This window comes from Amphiprion ocellaris, chromosome 21 (genome assembly GCF_022539595.1).
Source record: "Amphiprion ocellaris isolate individual 3 ecotype Okinawa chromosome 21, ASM2253959v1, whole genome shotgun sequence".
Lineage (NCBI taxonomy): Eukaryota > Metazoa > Chordata > Actinopteri > Pomacentridae > Amphiprion > Amphiprion ocellaris.
This window is the reverse complement of record NC_072786.1, coordinates 22,101,041-22,113,982: the sequence shown is the minus strand read 5'-3', so window position 1 is coordinate 22,113,982 and position 12,942 is coordinate 22,101,041. Positions and strand designations below refer to the sequence as shown.

General features: G+C 40.2%; 1 protein-coding gene across 2 annotated transcripts in view; it reads left to right on the top strand.

Annotated features, from left to right (window-relative positions):
• Window positions 1–12,942, top strand: part of sult4a1 (sulfotransferase family 4A, member 1) — a 28,680-nt gene continuing 15,738 nt past the window's right edge. Inside the window, exons 1-5 of one of the 2 annotated variants that reach the window (XR_002745745.3) lie at window positions 1–372; window positions 8,639–8,769; window positions 10,155–10,235; window positions 11,441–11,567; window positions 11,651–11,745. Coding sequence is in view for 1 of the 2 variants with exons in the window: in XM_023263396.3 (XP_023119164.1) it covers window positions 204–372; window positions 8,639–8,769; window positions 10,155–10,235; window positions 11,441–11,567; window positions 11,651–11,745 (603 nt within the window). In the remaining variant the exon portion in view is untranslated. The remainder of the gene's footprint in view (window positions 373–8,638; window positions 8,770–10,154; window positions 10,236–11,440; window positions 11,568–11,650; window positions 11,746–12,942) is intronic. The other variant, XM_023263396.3, reaches the window with a different exon arrangement.

The following is a 12,942-nucleotide window of genomic DNA, read 5'->3' as shown; positions in this document are numbered from 1 at the left end:
CCCTGCGTGATTGGCTGCGGGTCATCTCGTTCGCCTGCCGTGCAGCATCTAGCCTCAGCATCCTGGCAGCGGCGTTCCAGGTCACCAGCAGCAACACCGTCTCCCCTCCTCAGCTCTGAGTTTAGATAATAAAAACAGAAGCCTTAGCCGTTCACGGGTGTGTGCGCCTTTTCTTTTCCTTGCACTGGCGGCTCGTATCCAGGATGGCTGAGAGCGAGGCAGACACGCCGAGCACGCCGATTGAGTTTGAGAGCAAATACTTCGAGTTTGATGGAGTGCGGCTGCCGCCCTTCTGCAGAGGGAAGATGGAGGAGATCGCCAACTTCTCCCTCAGAAGTAGCGACATATGGATTGTCACCTACCCAAAGTCAGGTAAACAAGCCCCGCGGTGCTCGACTTATCGCGCCTTTCTCGGCTGCATCGCTGCTCTCTGCTGCAGCGTCTCTGCAGGCTTCCCTTGTTATTATCAAAGTTTTACAACATATATAAAACAGGGCGGCCACATGCACACCCTGCATTAGTCATAGGTTTCATTTTGCGTAAAAAGCGCACAGGTCGCTGAACCATTGTTGCTGCAGTGTTTATAGGCTGTGCGATAGCGGTGGGCGGATCACAGTAATGTCTTTATTTATATCGCGCTTGTGCAGCAGAACTGCACCTCACAGGCCTCTATCAAGCTTTTGTAAGCTATGACAGCAAATGCATGAGTCAGACCAAAGTGAATGGATTAATGCCTGGCTCTAGTGCACCAGTAAGACTACACGTCCAATCTCGTCTTCATCCTCCACCATGTGGAAGTTGATGTTTACATCCGGCCTCATTGCGCAGAGATGCTGCAGGCCGCTTGTCGTGCGCGGTGCCCTGCTGTGTTCTGGGTGGGTCCGGTCATGTGACGGCTGGTGGGCAGCTGGAGCTCTGTCATTGTGCACAGGAGGCCACAGGGACACTGATCGTCCCCGTTTACAGTCTCAGCAGTAGGTAGGATATAGGAGCACCTGTCTAGCGTATAGAGAACAAGTAAACATGCACACCACAACAGAAAACCTAAGTTGAATCAATGGCATTTCCCCAAACTTAAATGTGGTTGATGCACCTTCATATATAACAGGCCTGAAGACGATCAGCATCACAAAAATGAATGTATCTCTATTTATTTCCATTTCAAAACATAAATTGATCAAGTATGTTGCCTAAAATGCAAATGCTTAAATTTACTATAAATTAAAAGAATAGCTTAACACAAATTGTAACGCACTCATTAACACTTGAAATGCATGTTTGGTGTTAGTGGTAATGTGGAGCTTGAATTTACTCACATTTGTTGAGAAGGACATTATCATTTAGCTATTAGCAACTAGAGCGGTGCCTGGTAGAACTCTGTCCAGAGAGGTTAACAGTGGTGGAGACAGTTTAACGTGGCTACACCCTAATAATTCCTCTTATTAGGGTGTAGCTATAGCCTGTTTTTTTTTTTGGTCTTACTCTTATCATTTGCTTATGTAGGCAGGACTGCCATGTAGAACTCAAATACCGTATAATAAGGTTTTTGTTATGTAATCCTCAATTGATTAACAATCTGGAAAAATGGTTTTAAAGTAGTCACCAAAGCTCATAATATACTTATAATACAAATGAAATAAAATAAGTGCATGTAAGACTCCTTTATCAAAGTGTTCTTGTTCTGCTCAGGACACCCTCCTAGTTGAGACATCACACTGTGTCCATCCAGCCTTTAGTTTATTCATTTTGACTGGTTCTGGGTCAGTCTTGCATTGTTCAGCAGTTTGTACCACTTGTTTGCAAGGTTTTGCAAAACAGGTTTCTTTGCTACAATCCCTAACTACTACCTAACTACCTGGTTGTGTGTGGTTAAATGGAGGCTGGTTGTGTTGTAGAATGTGTCTGTAGAGACATGGTCATGCAGCAAAGTCCTGCCAGAAAAACGGTCATTACTGTACGTATCTCCCGTTCTAGGAGTACACTTGTAGCCTTCTAATGGGCTTCAGTACTGGTTGTGTGGGATGGCTTAACTTCAGTCTGTGGTGGCTGTGGCGACCCCCAGGCAATCTCTTAGCTTAGCATGTAGAAAAGTTTGAAGAAATGATCCTGTCATTAAGGTGCTGATGGAAAAGCTGGAAGGTAAATCCTTTTTAATACTGGGAATTTGTTTTTTTAATTTTCTGAATCACAATAAAATGTTCATCTTAACTGGGGATGTTGCCTTTTTACCAAATATGCATTACTGGGAGCTAAAAAATGTCAGTTTTACTGGAGGAACTACACTAAACATAATAGATTCATTGGAATGTCTGCATTGCAAGAGCTGGCGTGAGTGGGTGTTATAAGTATGTCTGAAGTTGTGTTGTAACATGCCTAAAAATAGAAGGGCATGAAAACAATGCCAGATATAGTAGATGGATCAGAGGATTTAGTGAGTCAAAGCTAATGACTCAGTGAAAGTATACTGTGTACTGTGTAAGGCTTTACTAATACAATGAACAACACTGCAGGGGTGTGATTGCGCAAACACACTTGCAGTTGTGGGGTATTGGTGCACCATACTGCGGTACACATTCTGCTACATGATACAGTGACAGAAAGCAGTAGAGTCATACTCCTGTGTGTAACAGACCATGTCGCTTCCTGTTCAGGTTTTGCCTCGCAAGCGTCGATTTGCGCTACATCTGCTTATCTCACAGCATCCATGGAGGCTGTGCGCTGGCTGTATATAGGCTCAGTGTGTGAAGGCAAGTGTGATAATGTCAAATCAAATGATAAAAAAAGAAAAAAAAATTTCCTCTCATTTTAAGGTTTTCTGGGAATCAGACAACCTTTTTGGCTGATCCAACTAATTACAGTTGAGAAGTGATTTTCAAAAGACTGGAACTGAACTGTAAACATATTACTCACCACATTTATAAGTTCATCAGTCACAGGACTGTGGCTGAACAAATGTAACACCTTTGAAGTCTGTAAATCAGTGCGTCATAGCTCTTTTTTTAGGTCCAGTAAAATTGTCTGTTGATGAATAAACCCAGCCTCACACAGCATCAGTAAATAAATGATATTTATGTTTTTTTTTTTTTTTTATTATGCTCAGAACCACTGATGTCTGTAAAGGTCAGGCCTGAAAATATGAAACACATCAGTCTGACCACAGGCACCAAGAACACTGGCTGTTACAACTTTGGCACAGCAGGATTCAGAATGTTCTCACATTTGCAGACAAAAACAGCAGATGACTCATCTCAGCTTGGTGTCCTTGGAATGCATCTGGCTTCTCTTTAGTTCATCTGCAGTTATTCCACTGCATTAATGTTTTAAGGTGACGGCTTTGTGCATCCAGGTGATCTTCATGTTTGACATTTAAATGGTTTTTCGGGACTGAGACAAATGTGTCATTGTGGTACAACGTTCACCCTTCCTCCTGTTTCCTGCACCCTGCTTATTGTTAGTATATTCTTCCTCTTCTGGTGCAGAGGGAAGAAAGCACACGGCAAGCCACATGGTTGGGATTCTGCAGAGCTATGATGCCATTGGCTCACGTGTGACAGTCTCGGCCAATAGGATTAGCTGAATTCTGTAAACCAAGTGGAGATGTAGAGAAGTGTGATGTAGCGCTACAGCTGTATGATGGCAGTGCATTTATGGCTGTTTTGACAGCAGCCCTATGTTCAGTCATGTCTCCCTCCAGGTGGTAAAGCCCTGCACTGCATTGCACACACACATAAATCACAGAGGGCTGTTAGAATCAGCAACACTGACACACAGCAGTGGAGAGAGAGAGTCCTTTACTCTGGCTGCGTGCTGTGCAAAGCTGTGCGAAGTATATCTTTGCAAATGAAAATGATTCTTTTTTCAAGAGGCACTCCTTCAATCTTGCATGCCACTTTACTAGGCGTGAGGAGTACTTCAGCTAACTAGAAGAGCACTCAGAGAGCACAGTACTCCACCAACGTTGTTCATTCCCCCATATGGCATTGTCAGAAATGCAGTATTTTTTTTTTTGAGAAATGAAGCATTTGTTAATTAGTTATTGATGATCAGAAATCATGTCAATATAGAATGTGTCCATTTTATTATAGATGTACCCACAAACAAAATGACCTTGCACTGAGCACAGGCGTGTGTTATGCATGTGTACGTTATGTATAGATACTAAATCATGTTACCTAAATATGTAGCGAGAGTTGATGGAACTCAGAAACACCCCTACAACTTAATCAATAAAAAGTCCCGCTAAGTCTGCAGAGGTGGATTTGTAGTAGGATCACAATCATGTGATCGTCAGCAGGCAGCTGACGTAGTGTTCACTTGTTGTCATGGTTACAGTGACGCCGTGCCGCTATCTCGCAATGTCGCAAATCTTTAACAAATCCGTGGATCCAGACTATAAGCTGCATCACTGCCAAAATCCAATCACTTGATCCTTGTGTCATTTCTGACCTTCCCTGAAAATTTCGTCCAAATCTGTTAGTCCAGTTTTTGAGTAATGTTGCTAACAGACAGACAGACAGACAGACAGACAGACGACAGACAGACAGACAGACAGACCAACAGCGATCGTCACATAACTCCACCACGTTCCTTGGCGGAGTAATTACAGATGTTTTTTCTCATTGTTTTTTTTCAAAATCATCTAGTGATGGCAACGGTGATGCTATTATGTTGACATGTGAAAGGTTCTCAGCCAAATTGCTAAAATATACTATTATCTAAAGTGGTGAAATGGTATTTAGCGACCTGAGCTAATCATTAAAAACAGTCCTGAACATTGTGCCTTCTCCAACAAATGTAATGAGCAGCATTTTGCTTCCAGATTTTCCCATCAAATAGTAAAGCATCACGACAGATACATTTCTTTTAGACCATCCCAGCTGGTGTTTGCATGTGATCCTCTGATTGTTTACCACTACTGGGCCATGAAAACATCTCACTGTGCTCTAGGGCAACACATGTCACTTTGATTCCCACATGCATTTAGTGCACTAGAAGACTTTGTTGTTCGGAATCTGAAGTCCTCCCAAGTTGATGACTTCATTCAGTGACCTCAGATAATCGTTTTATCCCTTTTATCATACTTTTATTTGTAAGCCACATCTGATGTTTTTGAATTTCAAACTCAATTGAAGCCCTGTAAGACCTCACACACTGATACAAATGATTTCTTTCAGAATGAGAAAGCTTTTTTGGGAAACTGACACAAAAATCTTTCTTATATCATTTATTTGGTTTTGCAACCAGCCTTAGGCTCCTCCTATCTGTCTTCTTTCTCTGAGAGAGAATAGTCAGACTCATTATGTCAGCCTTTAATATAGAGCATTGACGAGCCTTCAGGTTATTTAAAAGTTAGCGGGGTAAATTGATTGCACTGTGTTAAAACCTTGAGCCATTACTTTTCCTCTGTGTGAAACAGTGTCCTTCAGCTTTCATAGAGTATGATCTGTAGCAAGCTCCAGACTCCAATTCTGGCATATTTGCAAAAAACACGAGTCATGGGTGAACCACACAGAACAGTGTCATGGCAACAAGTAAGACAGAATTGACATGTGAAGGTTTCTGTTTTGATTGAAAAGCTGCCAGACTGAATCACCACACTGACTGAAAAAGTTGAAAGATAATAAAATGCTGCAGACAGTAGAAATAGGGACTCTTTCTCCAGCAGAAAGTAGCTTCATTGGAAACTGTGCACGTAGTATACTGCTGACGTGGGACATCCAGAGTAACAGCTGTTCTGTTTCTGTACCGATGTGTTGCAGATGAATTTTCTGAAAGTTCATTCTCAGTGTTGTATCACAAACTAAATTCTATTCACCTCCAATGTATTGGTGCCATTTCAGATTCCCAAAAGTGTGTCAAATTCAATCTAAATATCCAGGTGGTGACATGTAGAAGCCAGAGCATTCTCATTTTAGTTTAGAATTTAGTTTTTCCACTTTCTGTAACTTTTGGTAATTTGGGTGAAACAATATGTCAGAGGGGGCACAAGGTTGGTAAGTGGTTAGCACTGTTGCCTTACAGCTCAAAGGACCTGGGTTTGAATCTCTACCGGGGTCTTTTTCTGCGGAATTTGCGTGTTCTCCACAGATTCCAGCCCCTCCACGAGCCTAATGAGGATGAAGTGATGTATAGATGCTGTATGGATGGAATATGTCAGAGGAATTCAAAGAAAGTCCACGTCCTTGAAGCACTTTAGAGTCCCAAAGCACGTAGAGTATACACGGATCAGCCACGGTATTATGACCACTGACAGGTGAAGTGAATAACATCCATCATCTTGTTATATAATGCAACGTTCTGCTGGGAAACCTTCACTCCTGACATTCATGTGGATGTTTAACATCTACCACCCACCTAAACTTTGCAGGCCAAGTAACCCCCCATGGCAGCAGCAATCCTTGATATCATTTGCCATCCTCAGCAGGACAATGCACCGTGGTTCAGTAAGTTAATATGGGTCACACTGATCAAAGAAATAAGATAGTTTATAAGTTGTTATCTCTATGCTATCTTAGATTTAGGTCAACTACAAACATTTCAGTTATGCTTAGAGTAACTGGAAGATTCTAATTTTTAATTGCACCTTCCAGCAGTGAGGAGGCACTAGTGTGGTCATGTTACCACATACATCAGTATGAAACGATACCACTGCAGTCCTATGACAGCTGAAAAAGTAATAAAATAACAAATGACACCTCTGTGTGATGCCATTGGAAGCTTGCTCCACGTGTGTTTGATTTCTGGTTTTGGTATCTGCCAATCCTGCCATTCAGAAAAACAGACATACCTTTGCACTGGCCAAGTATCTACAGTAACTTGTAGGCTGAGTAGAATAAATTGTATTTTCATTTCATTCAGCCTCTCTTTATTGCCTTATTTTACATTAGCTCAAGTGTTTAGATCATCCCATGCATGCAGTATTGACATGACACTCACTCACTGAGTTAAAACTATGCAAATAACTTAGTTTGTGCAATAAATAACTTAATTTGTGCAATAACTGGGTACCCACTGTAAATACTGTCAATGTTTGCCACTACACTTTCACTAAATTTCTTATATTTTATAATATTATTATGTTTATGTTGATACATTCTTGCTTCTGTTTTGTTCTTTGAATTGTTTTGTGTTGCACCAGATGGAGCAGCGCTCCCAGTTTCATTGTATGCACTGTTAGACAATGACAGTATGTGATTTGATTTGATAACTACAAATTCTGTCACATTTTGATTGTAGGTGATGTTGTAGAGCACTTTGTTGTTAAGTGTCTGTAATTGTCGTATCTTTTCTGTTGTAATATCTTACTAATATTATAGCGTTCATGCAAAAAAAATCCAAACAAAAAACCCCTGAAAATTCCCTCTATTAATCTACTTAATAAATTCAAAAACTGTCCAGAAGAAACAATATTTCCTGAAAACAAAAACGTTTCAGCAGCTGTGATGGTGCTGGATTTAATAAAGTCAGGGAAAAGATTTTAACTTCTACATACATTTGTTTGTTTGACATGACAAGAGTTGTATTTGAGTCAGTGATGCTGTGATACTGAAGGAGCTTCAGCAGGGTTCACTTTGGGTATCAGGAAGTGGAAGTAGAACCTTTTGTGCCACTAATTACTGCCAAATTGCCTTTTGGGAAGGCATATACTGTCTCCAAACTACTGAATAACCACACATTTAGTAATGTTCCGTGCTAGATTCTGTGGTTTTACTGAATTAGTTTTTATATTCTTTTATTTAATTTTCCATTGGGGATCTGACGGTGTTATGCTAAATCTCTGGAGTGCTCTTTTTAGCATCATGGCCTGGTTTTTGGGACACTTTGGGACAATAGTACACGATACGAACACAATATCTGACATATTATCATCACCAGTTAATGTCCTTGCAAACTGTTGACTATCATTTGACATTTGCATTCAGCAAGCACACAGCAATGCTGTCATTCATTGGAACCATTTTTCTGGCCACACATATGTCAGTAGTTCTGTTTTCTCTTTTCTTGCACTACTGAGGGAAATATGTGCCTGCTAAGCTTATTGCTGATTGGAAATGAGGCTGATGAAAGCCAAGTTTGTGGGACAGAAAAAAACACACGAGGAGATAGCACAGACTAAAAGGCTTAATAGCGATGAAAAGAACTTCAAAATTGGGTGACAATCCTCTGAGGGTTTCTTCTTTCTCTACAAGCAAACCCTTTCATAGAATAATTTCTCCAGTTTTGAATATAACAGCTACTAAACTACTAAACTTTTTACCACCTCTAAAACCTCTATACTGGCATGGAGAGCAGATCTTATAGGATTTTTGTTAAAAGTCCTTCTAGGAAACTGCTCTTCTTACAGTGTATGTTGGAGCTGGTGTTCCATGCTGCTCAACTTTCCACAGAAAGAACCGCAGATACTGTATGTTTTATGGAAACACCTATAGGAAGGTGTCCTGAAGCAAAATCCTTCCTGCAGTATGTAGTGAGGATTTTGCTGACACAGACTTTAGGGAACAGTTAGTTAGTTCAACTTGAATTCTGTCTTATTTTTATTCTAAGAGTGTCAGATGTGCGCACAGCTGCCACTTTTTTGTTCTCTTTCTGCAGTCCCAGTTTCCTGATTGTGCTCTGGCTGTCTCGTCTGTCCCTGCAGGCACCAGTCTACTCCAGGAGATTGTGTATCTGGTGAGTCAGGGAGCAGACCCCGATGAGATCGGCCTTATGAACATCGACGAACAGTTGCCTGTCTTAGAATACCCACAGCCTGGGCTGGACATCATACAGGTACAGTGACATCAGGTTAAAATTCATTCAGTTCTTTAACCAGTTTAGGACTGCAGGAGGCCTAATGACATCATGATTTGCTTTCTGGTGGAATATTAAGTGACTCTGCACTGTTGCTGGGTGTGACTGGTTTAGATGTGAAACTTTAGAGAATGCAGGAAGTGGGCTCTATTTGACTACATCACAATCAAACCAGCACTGAATGTACATTACCGTTCAAAAGTTTGGATTCATCCAGACAATTTCATGTTTTCAGGTCTACACTCCCTCCTGCTCACTACACTCAGCCAACAAAAGGCTCCTGATCCAACCACCACAACAGGGATGGTCCATAGCTGGACTCTTCTCCTCTGTGGTTCCCTGGTGGTGGAAAGAGTTACCAAACTCTGTTTCATGTGCAGAATCCCTCTCAGTCTTTTAGGAAAGACTGAAAACCAGCTCTTCACTGAACACCTTTGCACTTGACAGACTGCAAAAATTTAATAACAGATAAAAATCCTATTACGTCTGCTTTGCCTGTAGACACCATGGTGCTATTATCACACTTGAACTTGTTTTATAGCTCTTATCCAGGTTGTTTTCTCCTGACTAGATCCTTGCTTGTGTTCTATGTACTCTCAGATACACATCGCTTTGGATAAATGTGTCTACTAAATGAAATTGTAGAACTGTAGAATACAGCAAAGTTATTTCTTACCAAGCTATTGTCTAATTTGGATTTACTCCACCACCTGTAGCAACTACTTATTGTGTTGCCCGGTTGTCATCCAAGTGTCCATCCACATTTAACATAAGATTTTCAAGGAATTTCCAGAAAAGATCATCTGAAGTGCTGCTTTGTTGTGGTTGATCAAGATAAACTTAGGTAAAGAAAGGGAGATTGGGACCACTGTTGGTCTAATACTGAACTGACACTAATCTTGTATGTCCACCTTGAAGCTGTATGGATGGCATTGATTTTCTGTGGTTAGATTGAACCCTTTAAAAAAAATCCTATAAAGTCTTCACTACATTTATTCTATGAGTCTGGACAGACATGGACCTAAACTGAAAAATGACTGGTTTGGCAGAGGCATTGCACTCATAGACTGTATATAAACACGATTGAATATGATTCCACTGCAAAGCACGAGGTCTACTTTCTGTTGATTCAAGAAGTGGTTATCTATATGCCTTTTTGTACACATGTTAATAAAGTCTACCTGTGCAGTGGAAGACATCTACTGGCAAACATATTCCTTGACAAAGCATTATTTCAAGAAATGTAGCGATAGATGACATGTTTTGTTATGTATAAGATAAGATAAAATGGTAGCACCAGAACATTGTGCAGGATGGATAAGATAATGAAAGACTGCTGATTGACTTCCCTTGTGTTTCCACAGGAGCTGACATCTCCTCGATTGATCAAAAGCCATCTTCCCTACCGATTCCTTCCTACGGCCATGCACAATGGGGAGGCCAAGGTCTGTGCACTACGACGGGACCAAATACAGCAGCCGTGACTTATCATGACATGAAATGACATGAAGATGCTAATTTAGAAGTTTCTAGCTGTGTGCTGGATTTAACTGAATTCAACAACAGTACAACATAACTGATGATCCTTGATTTACTTGCCTATGACAAGCTGTTTCATTGGAAAACCAGACCACATCTAGGCTTATAATCATGACATTTCATCAAAATCACTTAATCTACATGTCTCATTTTAAATTCACCAAAACTTAACCATCTGTGCCAGTTTCTGAAAAAAGCTAAACTTCTGCACTCCTTGGCGCAATCATGAAGCCATTAGTGACTCAGCTGTGAACAGTCATGTGACAAAAACTCAGACTTTTCAGCTGAACTGCAGGTTTTGTTTATACAGAGCAGAGAGGAGAAGAGCACGGAAAAAATATAAGATGTAAAATATCTATAGTAAATAGAGTCAGCATTTGTTGCCAGTGTTGGTAATATCTGTGGACACTTGGAAATATGTTGAACATGTTGATTCCAGATTTTTTTCTAAATTAAGAATAGATTTTTGAGTTCTCTCTACTTCTAGTCATTTGTTGTACTGTTCCCAAAGAGATGTAGTTCTTTATCTTACAGTGAAAAATGAACCCACAGTTAGGAAATACACTACTGTTCAAAAGCGTGGGGTCACTCAGAAATGTCCTTATTTTTGAAAGAAAAGCAGTTTGGTAAATGATTATGCTAGCTGGAAAAGGCTGATTTTTAATGGAATATCTCCATAGAGGTACAGAGGAACATTTCCAGCAACCATCACTCCTGTGTTCTAATGCTACATTGTGTTAGCTAATGGTGTTGAAAGGCTAATTGATGATTAGAAAACCCTTGTACAGTTATGTTAGCACATGGATAAAAGTGTGAGTTTTCATGGAAAACATTAAACTGTCTGGGTGACTCCAAACTTTTGAATGGTAGTGTATGTGACAGGAGCAAAACTGCCCCAAAGCTGTGTGGGGTTCAAACTGTTAGCAATCTAACACTCATGTTATTAAGTTCAGTTTATTTCAACTTGATGTGTTTTCCAGTAATGTGGTGCTTGTTGATCTCTGGGCCATGTTAACTCCACCTCAGTCCAACATGGAAATTCTACAGGACTGTAAATAGAGCTAACATTATGTCCTTAACTATAGTGGATGCTATTGTGGCTCTCTTCTAGGTGATCTACATGGCTCGGAACCCTAAGGACTTGGTGGTGTCCTACTATCAGTTCCACCGCTCTCTCAGGACCATGAGCTACCGGGGAACCTTCCAGGAGTTCTGCCGGCGCTTCATGAATGACAAGCGTAAGTATGGGACACTGGGAACTTCCATTTGTTCCACTTTGTTCATCTGATTCATCTATCTGACTGTCTGATTTTTTCTGCAGTGGGATATGGCTCCTGGTTTGAACATGTTCAGGAATTCTGGGAACATCGTATGGACTCTAATGTCCTCTTCTTGAAATATGAAGACATGTACAAGGTAATATCATGAAAGAAATCTTTACTAATGTAGGATAAGAGTACGTAAACATAATCTTATCCCAGTTGTCTGGTTGACCACACGTAATGTTGGACATACAACTGTGTCAGTACTCTTTATCTGGCCTTGCTGTTGTGTATATACTGTACAGCTTTCTGGTAGGAAGTTACTTTTTAACATGTGTTAACCTAACCTGAGCGAATGGATTTTCTGGACATGTGTGCTCACCTTAAATACTTCATAAATACAGTTTTTGCCTTGTTAGTAGTGACTCCAAAATTATGAGACTAACGATTACAATCAAATAAAAACACAGGCACAAATAAGAGGACATTAGTAAATAAAAAGAAGCATAGAATATCTGGACAAGAGAGACGAGCCACCAAGTTGATGGTGGATGTGGGCGACAGAGAGAGAGAGAAAGCGTTGAAGTAAACTGTCACATTGAGTCAGTCCTAGAGATTAGTCTCAGGTCACCTGCTTGCCAGTGAAGTATATGTACTCAGTCAGATATGAACCAAAGACAACTCGAAAGCTATTTGAAAAGGTATATAGTAGTGGTAGGACATCATTAAAACAAATTCATCTAATTAATTAGAGGTTTGTAATTAATTAATCACGATAAATCACATTTTGGTCAAATAGCAGTATTTGACACAATAAACAAAGTTTTTCAATTACATTTACATACACGCAGCATATTTTGGTTGACAACTGAATCAATGAATAGACATAGACGTGAACTTAAACAACAAAAATGTTTGTTTCATTTATATTTATCTGCGTTTTTCATCTGTCTACTACATTCACAGGTTACTGCAAATTTAAAGTCCAATTATAACGATTATATTCATCATTTTAAGACTTTCTGTAAATTCAAGCACTTTTAATGTCTTGAAAAGTGGTCTATTATGGGATGTACGGCAGTCGTAGCTAATGTTAGCTCTGGTGTCCGTGCTCGCTGCAACATTTTTTGCATTGAGGTGATACCGTCGGCTTGAAGTGCTGCAGTGATCAGGGCTGGAGTGTTCATCAGTGTTACCAGTAATTGGGGAACTGAGAAAGGTGTGATTAAATGCATTATTTTTTTTAATGCGTTATTTTTTCTGTAAGTCTCAGCCCCAGTTATATAGAAAAACTTTCATTTCATAATAATTTTGCAGTTTCTAATTCATTTATCATGTTTAAGTAGCCTTT